Genomic DNA, 20698 nt, shown 5'->3' with positions numbered 1-20698 from the left:
GGTGTGGCGGCCATAGTGGTGAGGCCAGTCTCTTTTCAGTGGTACGTGGAGACAGGACGAGGGGAAACGGACATAAGCTGCAGCATAGGAAGTTTCGCACGAATGTGTGTAAGAACTTCTTCACGGTGAGGGTGACGGAGCACTGGAACAGGCTGCCCAGGGAGGTTGTGGAGTCTCCTTCTCTGGAGATATTCAAGTCTCGCCTGGATGCCTACCTGTGCTACCTGGTGTAGGGAACCTGCTTTAGCAGGGGGGTTGGTCTCGATGATCTCTAGAGGTCCCTTCCAACCCCTATAATTCTGTGATTCTGTGATTCTGTGAACTCTTGTCTCCAGTACTTTTGGGTATCATTCTGTAGCCTTGCTTAATTTAATTCTTGATCTTCTTTATAATTGAAATGGGAAATTATATAGAGAGTTATAAAGGTTGGAAAAGACCTCTCAGATCATCTAGTCTAACAGTCATCTACCACCTACATTACCCACTAAACCATGTCCCTCAGTACAACATCTAAACATTTCTTGAATACCTCCAGGGACATTGACTCTGTCAGCTCCTTGGGCAGCCCATTCTAGCACCTGACTACTCTTTCAGAGAGGAAGCTTTTCCTAACATCCAACCAGAGCCTCCCCTGGCACAACTTGTCCAACTGCTGTTACCTGGGAGAAAAGGCTGACCTTCAACTCACCACATCCTCCCTTCAGGGAGTTGTAGAGGGCAACCAGCTCTCCCCTGAGCCTCCCCTTCTCCAGACTAAACAATTCCAGTTTCTTCAACCACTCCTTGTAAGACTTGTGCTTCCATCCCCTCACCAACTTTGCTGCCCTTCTCTGGACACACTTCAGGGCCTTGATGTCCTTCTTGTAGTAAGGGGCCCAAAACTGAACACAGTACTCAAGGTGTGGCCTCACCAGCACTGAGTGCAGGGAGATGATCACCTCCCTGCTCCTGCTGACTGCACTATTTCTGATACAAGCCAGGATGCCATTGGCCTTCTTGGCCACCTGGGCACACCGCTGACTCATGTTCAACCAAGCACTGAGCAATTCCCAGGTCCCTTTCCTCTGCACAACCTTCCAGCCACTCTGCCCCAAGCCTGTAGCACTGCATGCGGTTGTTGTAACCAAGTGCAGGACCTGCCACTTAGTCTTGTTGAATCTTATCCCATTGGTCCAGCCTGTCCAGACTCCTCTGTAAAACCTTCCTACCCTCAGGCAGATTAACACTTCCTCCCACCTTGGTGTCATCTGCAGACTTACTGAGGGTGTACTCAATCCCCTCATCCAGATCATCAATAAAGACATTAAACAGGATGGGTCCCAATACCGACCCCTGGAGTATACTAGTCATGACTGGTCACTAGGTGGATTTAATTCCACTCTGGTCCTGGCTCCCCAGCCAGTTCTTTACAGCAAAGAATGTACCTTTCCAGGCCATGGGCTGCCAGCATCCCCAGGAGAATACTGTGGGTGACAGCATCAAAGGCTTTGCTAAAGTCTAGGTAGAGGCAGCTGGGCCCGATCTCCTGGTTGTCCCACATGTGCCATAAAATGATATCTCCAAATAAAAAAAAAAAGGAAGAATGAAAACCAGCATTCTGTGGACAAATAACCTTTTAGAAATCAGAAGCAAGAGTCTAAAGAGGAACTTTCATATTCTTGATCTACATTACACTATTTTTTCAATAGCTTCTCACTATCACATTAGAGTACTTAATCTTTCCTTAAATAAAATGCTTTATTTTCACCTTGATCTTGTTTCAAATAGGCCAAAGAAGCAGATATTCTGCTTTTTTCAAAGTAGCAAATGTTAACAATAGTAATAATAAATGAGTGAATAACTCAGTGCTACAGATCAGCCTTCAAGGATTCAGGTAAAGATTCCCAAAAGGTCAAGTGTTTTTCTTATCAGTTTGCAAGAGTCAACCAAGGGACACATCATTGCTTGAAGTTGTTACTATGCCTCTTCTGGCAGTGTGGTAAAGTGACTTAAATATTCATTACGAACAGCCTGAACAGCAGATCCTGTGTTTCACTATCACTCAGTGTTACAGCACTGAGCAAACACCACAGTAAAAAGATGCCTACTTCACTCTCCCCAGTTGACAGTTTCAGTATTTTTCTGCCAGAGGCCAGTCATATCCTGTTGCCTATAAACAATGTGCTGAGGACAAAAGATCTACAGACTGTGAGGCCATTTCTTCTACTTGGAGCCACACTCATATCTTCTCTATTTCACACATCTCAGGCTTCTATTTGGGTCATTCTGATTGGTGAGGAAGAAAAGGAATCCTGGAGGTCAAGACAGTTTGAAGATCAAGACTAAGAGAAAGGCCAAAAGGATGCAGTCATCATAGACTTTATAGTTTCTTCCAGAAAAGCCTTAAATATGATGAAAAGTTTATAATCTGAAACTGGAAGAAACCTAACACCACAGAATTTGGAGCAAAATAAACACTACCAGTAAGTTTCAAGTTTGATTGTTTTAAATATTCATTGAAAAAAAATCCTTTCTTTTAAAGAAAGATGGGACATGAAGTAAGGTTAAGACATATGTAAGTTAAAAGGACATTGGAGTTACGAACAGACCAGAATCTTTAAGTTTTGGTGCCTCAGACAGGATAAGACAACACTACATAATAAGCTCAAAGAAGAAAGCATGCCATTAGAAATCTAAAGAATGTGTAAAATGTCTAGTAATTTGTGAGATCTCCTTGGTCTCTTGATCTTTACCCTGTATGCTTAGTTTGACTTCAAGACCCACCTTCCACCTGAGTCAATCCCTAATTTCCTGTTTTATTACTTATTACTGTTCATCCATCAATGCAATCTTTATATCCAAATAGTTTGTAAAACAAATATTTCTTCTTTCACTATCTGGCTTGTCTAGTCACTGCATTCTCACCTGCCAACCATTCCTTAGGCACACATTCCCCAAAGCTTTTGGGATCAGTGAAATATTCACATCCCAGGAACAGAGGTAAGAGTTAACAACATACCATATTAAAAAACGTAGATTTTTGTTGCACTATTTCAATATTTGTTTGTTCAGCCTTCAGAGATGGCTGACATACACTATAATAATATAAATATTCTTTATTAATCTGTCCCCTACCCACTTTTCATGTTACATTTTCTTGGCTTCACCACAGAGATCCCATGTACATCTGTGATCTAGCCCAGGCCCATATGACTTAATCTAGCAGAGCACCCAGGTCTTCCAGTACTACTGGAAATTGTCCATCTGCCTTGCAGTCCATCTTCCTTAATGTACTGAGAGGCTGAAATCCAACAGAAAATTTCAATATGGGAAGTTGACTCTTTTCTGAAATGTCAACAGAAACTCCAAACCAATCTCAAACACTGATACTTTCACTGTCTGAGCAGTTGACATAAAATACACCTACTACAAATTCTTTGGAGAAATCACACAGTACTAATGTTTTTGTAGGGCTGCTTTCTTGTGACCCAGGTCAGCTTGCTGACCACACCCCATTCACTAAAATAGCTTCATTTTGTGCTCAGATTTGAATTTGTAGGGGCAACCAGTCAGAGGGAAAGAACTGGGGCTAAAAGGCTGCAAAGTGTGAAATCTGTGCGTGTACCAAGGCTGATCTGGCCAAAGGCCTGTGACATTCCTTCTCTGCTTGCTGAGCTTACCAGCTTACAGGATATACATATGCATACAGAGCAGAAGCCTTCCAGTCTCCAGAAAACGTTCCAGACAAAGACCTGCCAGAGACATTCCTGGGAAACCTGACAAACTTGCAAATTCCTTTGTAGAGTCTCCAGCGTATGCATCCATTTAACAATGAAAAAAACCCCTATGTTCATACTGCTGCTGTGGATTGCTGAACTCCCCGCTTGTTTCTCCCGAGAAAGTCAGACTTTCATTTAGACACCGGCTCCAACCTTCCCAGCAGTAGTGATTTTGGTAATGCACATTTGCTTATCAAGGTGTAATCCTTCCCATAACACAAGTACTAGCTGCTCAGCCTGGCCCATTTAGTGACTCTGTAGCCTCTGCTCCTATTCCCTTTGGCAACTCAGAGCAGAAGGGTTCAATTCTGGCACTGCAGAAGCCACACTGACATTTTTGCTTCCTACAGCCTCTGCTGATATCACTTTTATTACTCCTGAATCTAGAAGCTAGTAGTATTAGAAATCATGTCAATTCTTGTGTCAACATCCTGAGAATGAGGAAAAGATGGGGCCCTGCAGCAGTACAAACAGCTTTGTGAAGGGAAAAAAAAAAAAAAAAAAAAGACCTCAGGCTTCATCTCTTGGCCTCTTGCTCCTCTTCCTGGTTATAGACCGAGATGTCTTCTTCCTCTTTCTTCCTCTATGTCTCCCCTTCACTCTCTCAGCAGAAGGGTAAAAGACAACTAAATGGTTACATAAGGAAAATAAGTCAGATTAAGACTCAGATAAAGTAAGTTGAGTCAAATCAAGGGACTAACACTGAGACTGGAGAAAAAAAAAACATCCACAACCACACCAAAAGCATTCAGTGAGGAAAATATCCCTACAGTTTTGAAAATATTTGCTGGCCTTTTTGTAGCCACTACATTGCACTGCTCAGGTCGTCCAGGACCAAAGGAGCTGATGACCACTGGGACCTGTACAGCATTTTGCCTCACTGGCAGTTTGTTCTGTGAGACCAGGGTCTCAAGCTGTGTAGATGAGATGGGTAACAAGGTTTTGCAGTAACTGTTTAGCTGAAGCTCTTTATATTGAGATTCTTTGGCATAAGAATTCCACAAAGTCACTCTGAGGTACTGTAAGCTGCCTATTCCATTTATTCCTCACTTCCTCTCCACTGTCCTAACATTTAGTAAACTCCTCTTTTTCTTCCCAGTTTCAGTTTTCTGTCCAAATGAAAAATATAGAATGAGGACAGCACTCCATCCTCCAATAGACCTGTCAGCTGTTTGCAGGAATGCTGGCTGCTGGATCTTGGGCACTGACTGCTTGCATAACTGAGATGGAGACAGCTCGGTCTGGCCCTTGCCTGGGTGGTCTGATGTTATCCCTATGATTGAACTCTCTGGCTAGAAGAATTGGAGCTATTCCTAATGATAGCTGAGTCCTGAAATCTCACACCCTCCCTCTCAGAGAAGGGCAGAGCTCCCACAAGGCTTCCCCTCCTTCTCTCCCTCCTTCTGGTAAAGTTGGCCAATTCAATGCATTTTTTTGTACATGAGCATTAATAACTACAAAGTACTACAGCCTGGTAGATATCAACCACAGCCCTTGCCACCAGTCTGTGATAGGGACCTCACACAGATCCAGCACTACAGGATAAAACCTTCTTTTTACCTTGCAGCGTATTTCAGAGAGAAGTAGCTTGTTATTCACAAAGGAAAACTTATAAATACCCAGGATCCAGTCACCTGGCTCTGGATCTATATACATGCTGTACATTTTAACTTTCTCCCCCAGAAGGTCCTGCAGCGCAAGCACATGGAAATATTTTATACTAAACACACCTTAAGAACAGGCTTTAGAATTCATGCCCAGTAGGGAACATAGCAGAGGAAAAACAAGTCTAGATTATTTTGGCCACAGCCTTCATTCATCTATCCATCAGGGAAGGCCAATCACTAGTATCACTATTGGTGATAGGTGGGTGGATGGTTGGACTGGATGATCTTGTAGGTCTTTTCCAACCTTGGTGTTTCTGTGATTCTGTAATACGTACAGACAAAAAAAATCTTAGTTCATCTCTCCTGAAGTAGTGTAGAAGCCAATAAAAATCTTAAATTAGAAAAGAAGATAACAAAAGCAATTTACCCCTAATACAATAGAATGGGTTTAATTTCTCAAATTCACCATCAATGCACCTGCTGTTATTCTCCAACAGTACACCAATAGGAGTAAACCTAGCTCATGTTTGGCACTAGGCAAACCAAACAAGAAAATTTTCAGGACAATCTGAAAAATAGAATTGACACACTGACAACATTGCAGTAGAAACACTACACAGCACATACTGACAAAGATATCAGCATCTTGTAAAAATAATTATCCATCATCTGCAATGCATAATCAGGGAAATCCCTGATTTCAGATAATGATTTCCTTACAAGTGTCTCGGATATCCTGCTATCATAAAGGAAATACTTAGTGTGACTACAGTAAAACAACGTGGTAAGGGAAAGGTCATAAAAATGGTTACAGAAGCACAGCACACATTCCTCATCACATTAAAGACAGAAAGCTCGTTCAGAGCAATGCGCCAGCAAAATTGCTATCCTGCCTGACACATTTCAGAGGATAGAAGACACTTTAATTTCCATTTCAGTTAGCTGAAACATTTCCTTGATAAGGAAAACTCATTACTTCTGTATGTTACAACCTAGCAATTTGTCATCTGAAAAGCATCCATTATTCTAAGGTAAATATTCCAGATCATATTGTCTACTTAAATCTACAATATAGCTTGGAATCCTATTTAGCATTTGACCTTAATGGCATCTTGTTTAAGGAAGTCTCAGAAGATAAGCATATTGTGTATGATAGTAACTATTCCCTTTTATCAGTCTTTACTCTGGTGTTTTCCTACTAAACTGAATATCCCTCTTATCTTACGATGAGAAACACAAAATCATCATTATTTACCACGTTATCCACTGCCTTCTGTAACTCCCACATTTCTATTTCCTCCCTAAACAAACTATCTTCATTTTTATTTATTTGAATGCATGGTTATCTGGTCCTGGAGCTGGATGTGCTGCTTTAATTTACATGGAAACATGTACAGCCTTTATTACCAGTAAGCACATTTGTTAAGTTTCTGTCCTCTATACCCACTTCACCACCAACTCAATCTTTCCATAGAAACTTTGTCACTATACATGTTGCATTTCTTTTAATTTCTTAAAGGTATACCAGCCATAGAAGTCTCACTAAATATTCTTTGTCTGTTCTATCTTTTTTTCTGATAGTAATTTCACTTCATTATCTGGAGAGAAAATGCAGCTCCTCTGTACCTACGACAGTGGAAAAGACAGTGTACAAAATAAATTATTTAATCTCTCTAATACTCCTATTATCCAAGACTTATTTCCACAGACCTAGACTATACCTCCATTATGCTAATAATGTACAATGGCAGAATTAAGAAAATCTGATTTCTGAGGCATACCAGCACATCTCCTGCTGGCCATCATCACCTTGAGTACTGTGTTCAGTTTTGGGCCCCTCACTGCAAAAAAAAGACATCAGGGTCCTGGAGTGTATCCTGGAGAAGGGCAACAAAGCTGGTGAGGGGTCTTGAGCAGCTGAGGGAGCTGGGATTGTTTAGAGTCTTAGGGGAGACCTTATCCTCTCTAAAACTCCCTGAAGGGAGGTTGTGGTGAGGTGAGGCTCAGCCTCTTCTCCCATTTAACTAGTAATAGAACTAGAAGGAGTGGCCTGAAGTTGTGCCTGGGGAGATTCAGATTGAATGTTAGGAAATGCTTCTTCTCCGAGTGACAGAAGATCCTGGAGGCGTTCAAGAAGCATTTAAATGTTGTACTGACATGGAAATATTGGTGATCAGTGGATGATCTTAGAGGTCCTTTCCAGCCTTGGTGATTCTATGATTCTGTAACTTGAGCTCGTCATACTTGAGTGTGTCCTAAAAGCATTTTTCACTAAATACAATTACAAAAGTTACCCCAGGAACTCCTTATTTTCTAGTCCAAGATGGAATACTCTTCCTTTATCTCCCCAACATTCTGGAAACCATGCAGTAAGTCACCGTGTAAAGATGAAGTGGATTAACTACAGATTCTTAATGGTTCTAGATCAATATTTTTACTGTATACCACTGTGGAGGCACCCCTTAGCTTCTCCTCGTTGTAAGCATGATTATGCACTGATAATTTTTGATGATAAAAATATAAAATATTTTTCAGAAACACAAACCAATAAAATGGAAAACTGCATATTGTGAGGACTGAAGATGAAGTTCATACCAGGTAACTATGAAACCACATCAGTAGGACATTACCTTCCACCTCCCATCTTATAAAACCTTGTTTACTTTATGAGGATCAGTATGAAGTTCCCACTTCGTGTTTCAGAAGTGACTGGAGAGGACTGACAAGCCAACTGATATAACCACAGACAGTCTTGTTTTCTAAAGATGTATGTTAAATTTCCTTGTTCAAAGCTCTCCAGCTAGTTACACTTAAAAACTTCCCTTGAACATAGTTATTTCAGCAGCCAATTGACTTAAGAAATAAAATTAATTTACTACAGACAGCAGGATATAGAAGTACACGAGAAAAACTTGGATAGTAGAAGCAATTCTCACAAGAAGTGGAATGGAAAACAAACTTCCCAGCTGCTCCTGGAAGAAGGTATTGTATTAGAGTACACCCACCCCAAGACACAGCTGGGTACAACACAAAGACATTCAACAAGCATGTAGAAATTCTTGCCTTTGGAAAATAAGCAGCCGCAGCAGTAGTAATATTTTCAATAGTCACTCTCTTTCACTACCCTCCACCACATCCCTCAACCAATAGTCCTAATCTTGCCATTAACCACTACCAATACAATCTGGGGGATGAAAAGATTGAGTACAGCCCTTTCAAAAAAGACCTGGGGGGTACTGGTACATAAGAAGCTGGACATGAGCCAGCAATGTGCCCTCACAGCCCAGAAAGCCAACCGTATCAAAAGAAGCGTGGCGAGCAGGGTGAGGGAGGAGATCCTGGCACTCTGCTCTGCGCTGGTGAGGCCTCACGTAGAGTACTGCATCAAGATGTAGGGTCCTCAGTGCCCAAGGGACATAAACATGTTGGAGCACATCCAGAGGAGCATTACAAAAATGATCTAAGGGATGGAACACACCTCCTATGAAGACACGCTAAGAGAACTAGGACTTAAGCAAGGAGAAGTCTCCAAGGTGACCTGAGAGCAGTCTTTCAATGTCTAAAGGGGACCTACAGGAATGAAAGGGGCAGACTTTTTAGCAGGGTCTGTGGTGACAGAACAAAGGGAAATGGTTTCAAAGAGGGTAGATTCAGGTTGGATATAAAGAAAATGTCTTATACAATGAGGGTGGTGAGACACTGGAACAAGTTGTCCAGAAATGTGGTTGATACCTCATGCCTGGAGATTTTCAAAGCAAGGCTGGATCAGGCCCTGGACAGCCTGATTTATCTGTGCACGTCCCTGTTCATTGCAGGAGAGTTGGACTAGATGATCTTAAAATGTCCCAACTCTAAGGATTCTATGATTTCACGATTTTCTAATCCTCTGCTCAATTTCTCTTTCTTCTATAAAAGGACTTCAGCAATGTTCTTGCAATTTCACAGAAAATCAAAATTCTGGTCACCATAAGCACTTCAAAATAACTTTGTGACATAAATCAATTTTTAAAATTTACTTTTTCCAACACAACTTGGCCCAGCTCAGTGCTGACACAGAAGCCTGTCACAGAGATTCTACTGCTTACATACCTGCTGTGTAAGGAGGCTGATGTGGCTTGGTGGGGAATACTGACAAGCTGCGTGTTTTTCTGCCAGCTGCTGCAGTTCTGCTGCTACCATACTGGGGCTGTAACGTTTGCCCAGGGAAGGAGCATCTTCTGTACCTTTGTTCATCATGACAGAGCTCACACGCTGCCCACTTGGACTGCGGTGGCGCAAACCTACAAAAAACAATCAACAAAATATTCAGTCATACTTGGTGAGCAGTATTACAGAATCACAGAATGGTTTGAGTTGGAAGGGACCTTAAAGATCACCTAGTTCCAAACTTCCATCATGGCAGACGCCTTCCGCAGATCAGGTTGTTCAAGGTCTCATTCTTGAACACTTCCAGGGAGAGGACATCCGTAGTCTCTCTGAACAACCTGTTCCAGTGCCTAACCACCTTCACAGTAAAGAATTTCTTCCTTATATTTAATCTAAATCTATTCTATTTACTTTAAAACCATTCCCCTTTATCTTATCTTATACATCCTGGTAAAGAATTTATCCCCATCTTTCTTGCAGGTTCCCATTAGGTACTGGAAGGCTGCTATGAGGTCTCATTGGAGACCTTTAAGCTGAACAACCCCAACTCTCAGAGTCCCCCTTCAGAGGAAAGCTGTTTGGCTCCAATAATTTTTGTGGTCTTCCTCTGGATCCACTCTAATAGTTTGTCTGACTTTCTCAATCTGCTGTTCACACAGATTCAAAAGCAGGTATGACACCTCCTGCGGGTTCTAGGGAGAATACAGCCTTCTATTCTGTGTAGATTTTCCCTATATGATCTTTAATCAATGTCGAACTCACATTTTCTTCAACATAATGTATTTAATAAGCACATAGTGCCAGAGAATTTTGGCTAGCTGTTGCACATGTTAAATCTATAATGATTTTCCTTCAAAACAAATGGATTCCTTTAAATAAGCTATGAAATTGGGAAGTGAGATTTATCTTAATGCTAGAAAGTTTGTCACTATAAATACAGCAACCCTAGTGAAAATGTGCTGATGCAGAACTCAAAGGAAATATATAGCACCATTTCAAAGAAAAACACGTTACCAGGACAATGGCTGTTAGCTTGCATACGGCTCCCAAAACTTTCTGAACAGATTATCATCTGTGTCCATAAATTTCTAGTTTCTTCTACCTTTCAAAATCCTAACAATCTAAAGTTAAATTGCTTAACTATGTATTATACCAGTACAGTAAATGAGAAGTGTCTGAATCCACTTAGATCTTACATTTTTAGTGATCTTGACACACCTTTAAGCATTCAACAATTATGAAGTTTGACTAAGAGATGCCTTTTTTAGAGAAAAATGAGGAACTAAGAACTGCACATAGACTGAGGAAGGACTTCTGCTAACTGAAACTACACTGAAATCACTAAAGATAAACAAAAAATAGTATATAAACAGGAAAAAATATGTAATACTTTATTTCCCAGCCTTTCCAAAACAAGTTCAGTTCCCTATTCATCTTCTCAGTAAAAGTGCATTTTTTTACAAACAAGTGTGTGCTTCACACACTCCTATTCTCCATGAGAAATTTAGAACCATTTGAACAATTCCAGAAATGTAAAATTCCCACCTATTCCAGAACACAGATTACAAAATCTTTATACCGCACTAGCAGTCTTTATGCAACACAGAACACTCACCTGCTCTTGCAGAGGTTGATCGGGACAATCTTTGGCTATAGATCTGAGCAGCTCTCTGAAAAGACGAGAGTGGGCCAATGGTGTAGCTACCAGAACAACGATGTAACCCTGAAAGGCTAGAAGCCTCACTGGACATTGGGTTTGCGAAGACAGAAGAGCAGTCAGTGGCTGTGCTCTGGCTCTGGGAAGAAGGTAGGGAAGATGAGGAATGAATTAGCTTTAGACCACTTGGAGGAGTCGGCAATGAACAGCGACCAGGCACCTGTGGATTTCCAGAGGCTGCAGGTTGAGATGATAACTGGGAACTGGTACTTCTCCGGAACGTGGCACCAGAAGCAGAGGAAGCAGCACTAGGAGGGCAGCACCGAGGTAATTTCACTTCAGCATTTAATGAGAAGGTGGATCTTTCTGGATCTACAAAAAGACAGTGAGTACAGTACATGAGAGAAGCTGCTTTTGAGGTCCTTCAGATAATAACAAACTCGAGATACCTCTGTTCATAGACTTGCTGAAGACAAAGTGACTTCATCTATAAGTAAAAATAGAGGCAGCTCTATGTGATAAGCATCTTCTTTTAAAGCTTATCATATCTAGATTTTTCCCCACAGAAGAGCAGCTAACTCACTTATACTGCTCACTCTATAGTACCTCTTGGATTTAAAAGAAAAAGATGCAGAATCTTTCCCAAAACTGAGCATTCAAATACTTCAGTTTGTACCCACAGATTCTAACATTTGTTTAAATCTGTATTAAAAACAGCATACGCATTTATTTTTCATTTTGATGATGAATGAAGTCATTTCACTCACAGGTTGATTTCACTTCTTTGGGTTTACAGTCTCTTACTCTTCCTTCTACAGGCAGATCTGCAACTGAACCTTTGGGTTGATCACCTTTTATTTTTTTCATCACCTCAGGGTGGTCTGTAACAATTAGGAATTAGGAGTTAGAAGATGGAACAGGACTGCAGAATTAAAACCCTGTTATACTGGCCTTTCCTGCAAGTATTGTAGACCACGAAACAATATTGATCATAATTATACTATCACATACAGCAACAAGGACGACTAGAAGTGCACAGCTGATACTGCACTTTCTTCCATGGAATGCTTAATTAGACTCAAATGTGAAGACTCAACCCTCCCTCCAGAATGGTCACTGTAGGCAGCACAATTGAATTGGTCTTGGTTACTCTCATCTCTTCTTTTGATTACAGGATTTCACATTTCTAATTTCAGTATCTTCAAATTTTCACATTCTGATATTAATCACAAGTCATCATATCTAAAGTTCCTTATAAAGGCTAGTCCTATGTCATACCACTTCACTGAAAGAAGTTAGGGGTGCACTAACTCTAGTCTTCAAATTATGGAATCACTGACAAAGACAAAAAGAAAAGAAACACAACCTCCAGAAATTTGAATAACATTCTGCATGGTCTTTTCTCTTTCTACAGACTCAAGTGAAATTGGATTAGTCTGGGCAACATAATCTCAAAATTGCCTGCAACACTTACCTCCCTGAGGCTGATTCTCTGACTGGTTACTGGTGTTCTTCGGTTTTGTGGTGCCGGAGTTTGTTCCTAGGAAGACACTGGCTGACTTATTTTTCTGTGTGTAAAATGTCAGCACTTCCTCCAAGTCTCTCTCACTACAATAAGGAGAGAAGAAAGGATCTAAATGAAGACTCTAAACTTTTCTCTCTTTATGTAACAATCAAGGAATAAGGAGGGTGAAGAGGAAAGTGGGGAAAGAGTGATGCCACACAAGTTGTTTGCATAGTTCTGCAAGGTAAGAGTGGAAGGAGAGGAACATGCCTCGGTTAAATCAGAGTTTCTCACTAAAATGCCATTCTTTTATGCAGCATAAAATTCTAGGGACCCAGGAACATTCATAGAATAAATAAATAGCAAACAAAAATTCCAAACATGCTGAAAAAGATTAGCTCAACAGGAATGATTCAATTTTCAGCTAAACCGGTGAATCTTTCTCAGGTGCTCTTTAGGATAAGCAGCTATCGTGTTCATGAGAGAATTCATCTCAGCCTGTTTTAAGGTCATCATTAACTTCAGTGCAAAGTGGGGAGAGGGGAGAAGGAAAGAGGGAAAAGCTTGTTAATTAGCCAAAACCGCAAGACAAACAAACAGTCACAATATTTTTGTGAATCTCACAAACTTGCATGGATTTCTCTTCGTTATTTTCTAGGTAAAAATAGAGTCTAACTACTCATGTCATAAGCCTCTGTTGGTCCCAAGCCAGTATTAGTTACTGAGCCATTCAACTACTTAGTTGTGCAAGCTGCAACTTTGAAAAATACTTATATACACACACACTTTTCCTTTTGCTGTTGCCTCAGCATTGGTGAGTATACAGAACACGAAATTAAATAGTGCCAGTAACACTACAAAAAATATAACAGGAATATCAGTTCACATAGCAGCAGTTATAATTCTTCAAAGTGTTCTCTACACATCAAACTTGTACTAATCTTAGCTAGCCTGAGCTTTGGTAAAAGCATGTCTAAAAACTGGCCCCACTGGGAAGACAATTCACTGCTGTCTTCAGAGCATGCTGCAAAGGTTACCTTCTCTCCAGAAGCAGTAAGAATAAAGTAAAGAGAAAAAGTAAGAGTGAAGAATTTCTGGGGGAGAGATGCCTTCAGATTTAAGTGAATTTACCAGCACATGTATTTAATTTTATGCTGCAATGAGGATGTTTACAAGCAATGGTTGCAGCATGTGTATAATAAACACAATACACCCATGTAAATATCAAAGTTAGAGTGAATGGGACAATTTCAATTGCATAGAAACATTTATTATCTATCATCTCCAGAGTTGCACTCACTGTGCTGCAGAACAAACACTCAAAGTGAAGAACTGTTCCCTTTTCTTGGCTGCAGTTTGCTGACATAAGCTTCAAGCATAGATCAACGCAGTGCCAGCTATCAGAGTTCTCAAACATACCTAATGCTTCCTAGGAAGATGAAAAATTATCGCTACAAACTGTTCTTTATCACTTAGGAAGATGGTCAGCGAAAATCTCCAGCCCCAGTCTAGACTGTGCATCAGGCCACAATGGCATGATAGCCAGTAACATGAAAACCAGAAGAGTATGTAGTCCTGCCCGAGACAGTCATTTCTTCTAGCACTTTTGGCAAAAAGGAAAATGTCCTTGGAGGCAATAGCCACTTTTGAAACCTGAGATGTCAGAATTAAGAACATATCACAGGCCTACGTAACCTTTCTGCATTTCTGGTGACAGGAGTAGATTGCTATGATAGATGGCAGCCACATCTCAACTCTCATCTCTTCTAGAACAATATTCATCTGAAAGGGAGCGAGTTGGTTGGGATTTTCTTTTTTTTCTTTTTTGAGCCTGTAAATTTGTTGTGATAATGACTCCAGTTTTTTTCCGCAGAATAAATATCACGGAGTCATAGAATGGCATGGGTTGAAAGAGACTTCAAAGACTATCTAGAATTCTAGCACCCTGCTGTGGGCACAGCTGCCCCCAACCAGACCAGGTTGCCCAAGGCCCCATCCAACCTGGCCTTGAACGCCTCACAGGGATGGGACACCCACACCTTCTCTGGGCAACCTGTTCCAGGGCCTTGCCTCCTAACATCTAACCTAAATCTCCCCTCTTTTAGTTGAACACCATTCTTTCTTGTTCTGTCACTATTAGACTGTGTAAAAAGTCCATCTCCCTCCTGTTTTTAAGTTCATTTTAAGTACTGGAAGGCTGCAATGGGGTCTCTCAGGAGTCTTCTCCAAACTGAACAAGCCTTGCTCCCTCAGCTTGTCTTTGTAGGAGAGGTGCTCCAGCCCTCCAAGATTGTGACTCCTGAATTTATCTGAGAAGACTTACGTATCACTTACTTCAGATCAGCTACTAAAAAATGCTCTCCAAAGAGAGGAAAAGAAAAAGCAATGTAATAACTGAAATACTAAAAATGATGGAAATAGTAATTGTCAAACTTTATTAGAGAAAACTGAAGTGCATTATAAAGGCAGATGAACTCTACCTGTCCAGATAGTAACAGAAGTCCCTGCCAATATAAGCATATAACATACAGGCTAATATAAATAAGCCAAAAGGAATCAAATTTTGTGCTCAAGAATCAGAGGCTTAAGGAAGTAATTCTGGGTCACTGAACAATTTCAGACCACTCAACAGTCAGAGGGGCTATAATACCATTGTTTTTCCACACAGTACAACAGGCCATGAAGAATATATATCGATTTTCAAAATACATTTTCCAGCAGACTCGTCTAAATCAGTCAGATCAAGTTCTGAATGTACACAGGAAAAGTTGTATTTTCTCTCATTAAAGCAACTGCTTGCACTGAACTGCCTTAGCAAGCCAAAATGCTAGGGTGAAGACAGTAACTCCCTTCCTTTTCTCAGACAGTATCATCCTGGAAGGATCACGACGAGAAGTAGAAAGCATGTAAGTTGGCTTCTAAGAGCAGAAACTTGAGAGACAGACAATTGTTCAACCACAGCAATTCAAGGCCATCTGAGAAGTAGCTCTAGTTTCATTCTCCTTCCAAAGGACTCTTAGTGCTACAGGAAAGTAGACCACAAGGATCATCAGCATTAGGTTGGAATTTATTGAGATCAGAGCGACCACTGTTGTCCTGAGGATCTACTCAATAGTCAAAACATTTATTGTATGTCCTTCTCTACACACCAGATGCTGACTCTACAAGTATTTGCATGTTGGGAGTGAGAAAAGAGAAATCAAAGTTCTCTGTCCATAAGGAGGAGCAGGCACTAAAGTAAGTAAAGGTATCTTAGAGCCACGGTCCCATCATCTTCAGGGCTGGCAGATCATCTACCAAATGGAATAAAATCTATTCCTACCTTGCTCTGGTAATAAAGTTCTGAAAACCTTCAGGATTCACTCCCTCCTCTTCTTCTTCCTGTTTCTTTTTTGATCGCTTCTGAACCATCTGTTCTGTTTCCTGTGAATAAGCAGTATTAGTCTCTTTATGAAGTTATTCTGTTCTGTGGCATAGCTGCTATGCAGAAAAGACAAAATGTATTTCCTTGAGATCTAAGAAAAAAATAGCAACTCCAAAGTTAAATACATTTATAATTTGGTTCTGTGTGCAGCACAGAGAGCCCCAGAGACAGCATGCTTAAATGTACACTAATCTCATTCATCTACGTGACATAGCTTTTTAGAATTGACTTGCTGAAACGATGTGAAAGCTTAAAAAACACATGCTCCTGCTTCAAATATATTCTTTGCTAGGACATGAGACAGTATGGAGGGGAAATACATCATTCTTTGCAGATATTAGGTCTCCCTTCCACTTTTTCTGTCACAGTTTTTCATAATAATTTTTATTTGAGCATCTGTTCCGTAAGGAGATACTCAGAAAGGCAGAATGACAGAAATATAAAATTATATTGCAGAAACTCAATGAAGAATGTTGCAGAGAACATCCATATTCTGTATTGTAAACTAAGAGTTCTCCTAGAGTTAAATTATTCCATCCTGCAGTAAATTGCTGAGGTCTTAGCTACATACAAATAATAATCTCCCATAGCAAAAGTAAAGAAAGTAGAACAGTATACAGCCTGTGGCAAATACATACTTATACACTAGAATATACTGTAATAAAAGATGATAAACCTTTGTTTGTGAGAACGTGAGAAAGCTATCAGTTATAAATCATATTTTACACTGGAAGTTATTGACATTAGAACTTGTATTGGTACAAACACTTTTGTTAATTCAAAACAAACTGAAATTCCAATGTCAACACAAAAACTTCATTTGACCAGACTTTACCTCCATTTCCTACTGCTACTCCAAGTTCTCCTAGGACAAAAGGATCAGACACATCTTGTGAAAGATAATTCAAGAGAGATGGAGAAAAAGCTTTTCTGGGCTATGCCTCCCCTCTTCAGTGTGTAAGTAGAAGTCTTGACAATATGTGATCTGTTATTTAGTTTGCTGGAGGCAGTGTTTTTTTCTTCTGTGCGATTACAGAAGATGTATAATAACTGGTAAGAGTCCTCTGCTAAATCTGAAGCTACAAGAGAGTGAAAGAAGTCTGTACGTTGAAATTAGACATCAAAAGCCTTGTAGCCTGGCAGTCTCACAAAAGCTTAAGTGTCTATGCTCTAAAACCTCTAGTGATCTGTTTACACTTTGTTTTAACTAGGAAAATATGTTTACATATTGATTTATTTTCAGTTACGTAGCTTTTTTTTGTGAATTTACTTGAGAGGAAAATCCTAATGTTTGAATACAATTGGAGTGGAAATTATATCCAAAGCAGTTGTGTTTTTCAGCCACCACAGAACCACCCGAGTAGTTCTCTTAGCACAGTAATTCACTGAGCATTAGGCATGCATGACTCTCCCTGGAACAGATTTGTTTAACACCAACCTTGCTTTGACAGATCAAGTTACCAGATGTCAGTTCTGACAAGGTACTGTAAGTGAACATCCTCTACTAACAAGGAGGAGCATGGAAGCCTGTGTGCACAGTAACCTCTGAAAGCAAAATTCAAACTACCCCTGTTACAACACTGAAGAAATGCTAGGAAGAAATACAAGAGAAAGGGAAAGGAAGCTCTATTCACAAAACAAAATTATCATGAAATCACTATGCTAAGAAGAGCACATTCTAAATCTAAAGAGGAGAAAATTATTTACATTTGGACTTCTTCTGTCACTGGGCATGTAGAGTTCCATACTATAGATAGTTAGCATTCCCTCAGTATACCAAATGAATGCTAAAATACCTTTCACATACTGTACTGTATAAAAATTATTTATCTCTATAGAAACATAATAAAAACAGGGAGAAATGGGAAGAGGCCTTACAAAGCACTAAAATCAAAAACAAACCAAAGAAAAAGTGAACTACCAGTTAAATTCTGGTTTTTTTCTTCTATGCACATGACTACGGGACTGCACATATTACATAGTAATGCTTTGTCTATCTGACAATTTGGATAGACAAACTACCATTACTTGATGTGCAACTGCAAACAGGACTGAGTAAGTTACAGAACAGAGCCCTTCAAATAACCTTCTGCTTGACTATGACAGTAACTAACAAAAGATATATTACAGGAAAACAACAGAAATCAAATCAACTATGCTAGTGATAATTTCTTATATAAGTTAAATGTAAAACATATATACATTCAAACAAAAGGTATTTCCGAGGGTTCCTCAATTTTAGAAGTCATTAATAAATTGGTAGGGTGTCTAATACCTATTTCCTGACCTATAATAACCACAGCAGATGGTGCTGTTAGAACTGTAGAAGTTTAGATGCACTGGATATCCCGCTCTGGTTTTTGCTAGAATATATTAACAAGATCCACTGTGGTGGCAAAAAAGCAACAAAGCCTGAAGGCTCTTAAGTAAACTAAAAACCTTAGCCCTCTGCTGAGTAGAATAAGCTACCAGAAGAAGAATTAATTCATCACCTTGTTATAACAGATTATGAACTCGCCCAACTGGTGAGCCAGGATACGACGACGATCATTTAGTCCTAAATGACGGCTGGGAAGCAGCATCCTCAAGGACTTCTGAAGATTGCTGGCAGCTCGCTTCAGAAAGTGTACCACGAGCTCCTACAAGCAAGAAAGATGGAGTTAACAATGGATCAGCTGAAAGATGTGGGGAAAAGGGAACAGAGGAGCTACAGTAGTTTCTGACTGACAAAATCTAAAGGTACTGTCAGTTGTCAGTGCATTTTCTCATGACAAGATCATTTTGTAATATGCATTTTTAATACAGCCCTACAAATCCTAGACTGTGAAAAAGAAGGATGTCACACCTTGTCTGAGGAGAGACAGAACTGAGAACACTTGATGAGTGTTCGACAATGAAAAAAAAAAAAAAAAAAGCACAAAGCAGCAACCAACAACATCAAACAACTTATAAAGTCCAATACCGTTGGAGAACATCTCCAAAACACAAACAGTAGCATGTTAAAGATGGTTGGTGACGAAAGGCATATGTTAGCATAAAACCCTCTCAGCATTATCACAATGAAGGGAATCTTGGTCAGGTATCTCCGCTACAGTGATGTAACCCTATTTCTTCACTTCTCATATGTGTACATTACCATCACAGCTTCTCCATAGCATGGCTACATCTACAGCCATGTAATTCCGGTCCCAAAACCAAGCAGGATCAATGTCTGCATCCGCCCCTCCAGTGGAAGAAACATATGAAAAGACAGATCCTAAGACATGGTGCATCCTGTGAGTGTTTTGAACCATTTCTGTGTTGCTCTGGGTTAGGAGCACTGCTAATGCATAAATGAGCAGCCTCACCTACAAGCTATTGGATTCCACAGTTTGTCTCTCACTGCCACTACACCAGACTGGTTTGATCTGTTATTTTAAATATTGATTCTTACAGTATAGCAGACAAAGTGACTCTTAAAAACCCAGTTTTAATTTCTCTTTGGAAAGAGCAAGAGTAACATTTTCCACTGAGTTTAACCCATTACTCCCGACACACAGTTCAGTTTTATCTCTGAATTGTACTGGCTCTTCCCCTGAGACACGCATTCAGCAAGGACATATTTGTTTGCAGAAAGCTAAAGAATCTACTGAACAGTGCTCTTTTAGGAAGGTATTATGCGGAAATCTGAGCTCGTTGCAATATTTAAAACACATATACATTAAACACAGGACTTTAACATAATGTCTAAAGAAACATATCACATGATTTTAAAAGAAAGAAAAAACAAACTAAAAACATCCCCCCAAAACACCTATGCTAAATAGTATCTTTCTTTTCTCTGTCTCTTACTTTTTTTTCACTAACCTGAATACATGAAATACACTCCCAAGTACAGATGGCTGCAAAGGGTAAAACATTACAGAAGTGAAAAAGCTTAGCAGGGTACCTGCTCTGTTTGAGTGGATATATATATATTTTTTATATATATATATATATATATATATATATATATATATATTATATATTTTTTTTTTGTAATGCAATAGTAGCATGAATTAGATATTGCTAAATAATCCTAAGGAATCTTAGAGGAGTTCTAAAGCAGTTAGGGTCAGAGCTGAGAGATCCAGTGAAGAATGAGGGAAAGATCTGGGCAGCTCAAATGTCAACCACACTTTAGTCATCTAGCATCTACCCTGACATTGCTCAGGTGTCAGCCAACATTCCTATCTTGTCTGTATGTTAAAATATAGAACTGACAACTAGACAAGGATAAGTATAATCTTAGAATCATAAAATCCTAAGAGTTGGAAGGGACCTCTGAAGGCTATCTAGTCCAACTCTCCAGGGATGTGCACAGATAGATCAGGTTGTCCATGGCCTCTTCCAGCCTTGCCTTGAAAATATCCAAAGATGAAGCATCCATCACAACACTAGGAAAACATGTTCCAGTGCCTCACCACCCTTGCTGTAAAATATTTTTTCCTCCTACCTAACCTAAATCTACTCTCCCTGTTCTATCACCACAGACACTGCTTAAGAGTCTGTCCCCTTCTTTCCTGTTGCTCCCCTTTAGACACTGACAGGCTGCTTCTCCAGGCTGAACAGCCCCAGCTGTCT

At 40.0% G+C, this 20698-nt stretch overlaps 1 protein-coding gene across 8 annotated transcripts in view; it reads right to left on the bottom strand.

The window, feature by feature from the left end:
- TTLL5 (tubulin tyrosine ligase like 5) overlaps window positions 1–20698 on the bottom strand; it is a 121634-nt gene that overhangs the window by 54378 nt on the left and 46558 nt on the right. For 7 of the 8 annotated variants that reach the window (XR_014883661.1, XR_014883662.1, XR_014883663.1 and 4 more), the window contains 6 exons: window positions 18589–18735; window positions 15995–16095; window positions 12643–12776; window positions 11936–12049; window positions 11127–11540; window positions 9455–9645 (listed from right to left, as the gene is read on the bottom strand). Coding sequence is in view for 5 of the 8 variants with exons in the window: in XM_085225344.1 (XP_085081470.1) it covers window positions 9455–9645; window positions 11127–11540; window positions 11936–12049; window positions 12643–12776; window positions 15995–16095; window positions 18589–18735 (1101 nt within the window). In the remaining 3 variants the exon portion in view is untranslated. The remainder of the gene's footprint in view (window positions 1–9454; window positions 9646–11126; window positions 11541–11935; window positions 12050–12642; window positions 12777–15994; window positions 16096–18588; window positions 18736–20698) is intronic. The other variant, XM_085225342.1, reaches the window with a different exon arrangement.

The sequence above is a fragment of the Meleagris gallopavo genome, chromosome 5 (genome assembly GCF_905368555.1).
Source record: "Meleagris gallopavo chromosome 5, MGAL_WU_HG_1.1, whole genome shotgun sequence".
NCBI lineage: Eukaryota > Metazoa > Chordata > Aves > Galliformes > Phasianidae > Meleagris > Meleagris gallopavo.
This window is presented reverse-complemented; position numbering and strand designations above follow the sequence as displayed.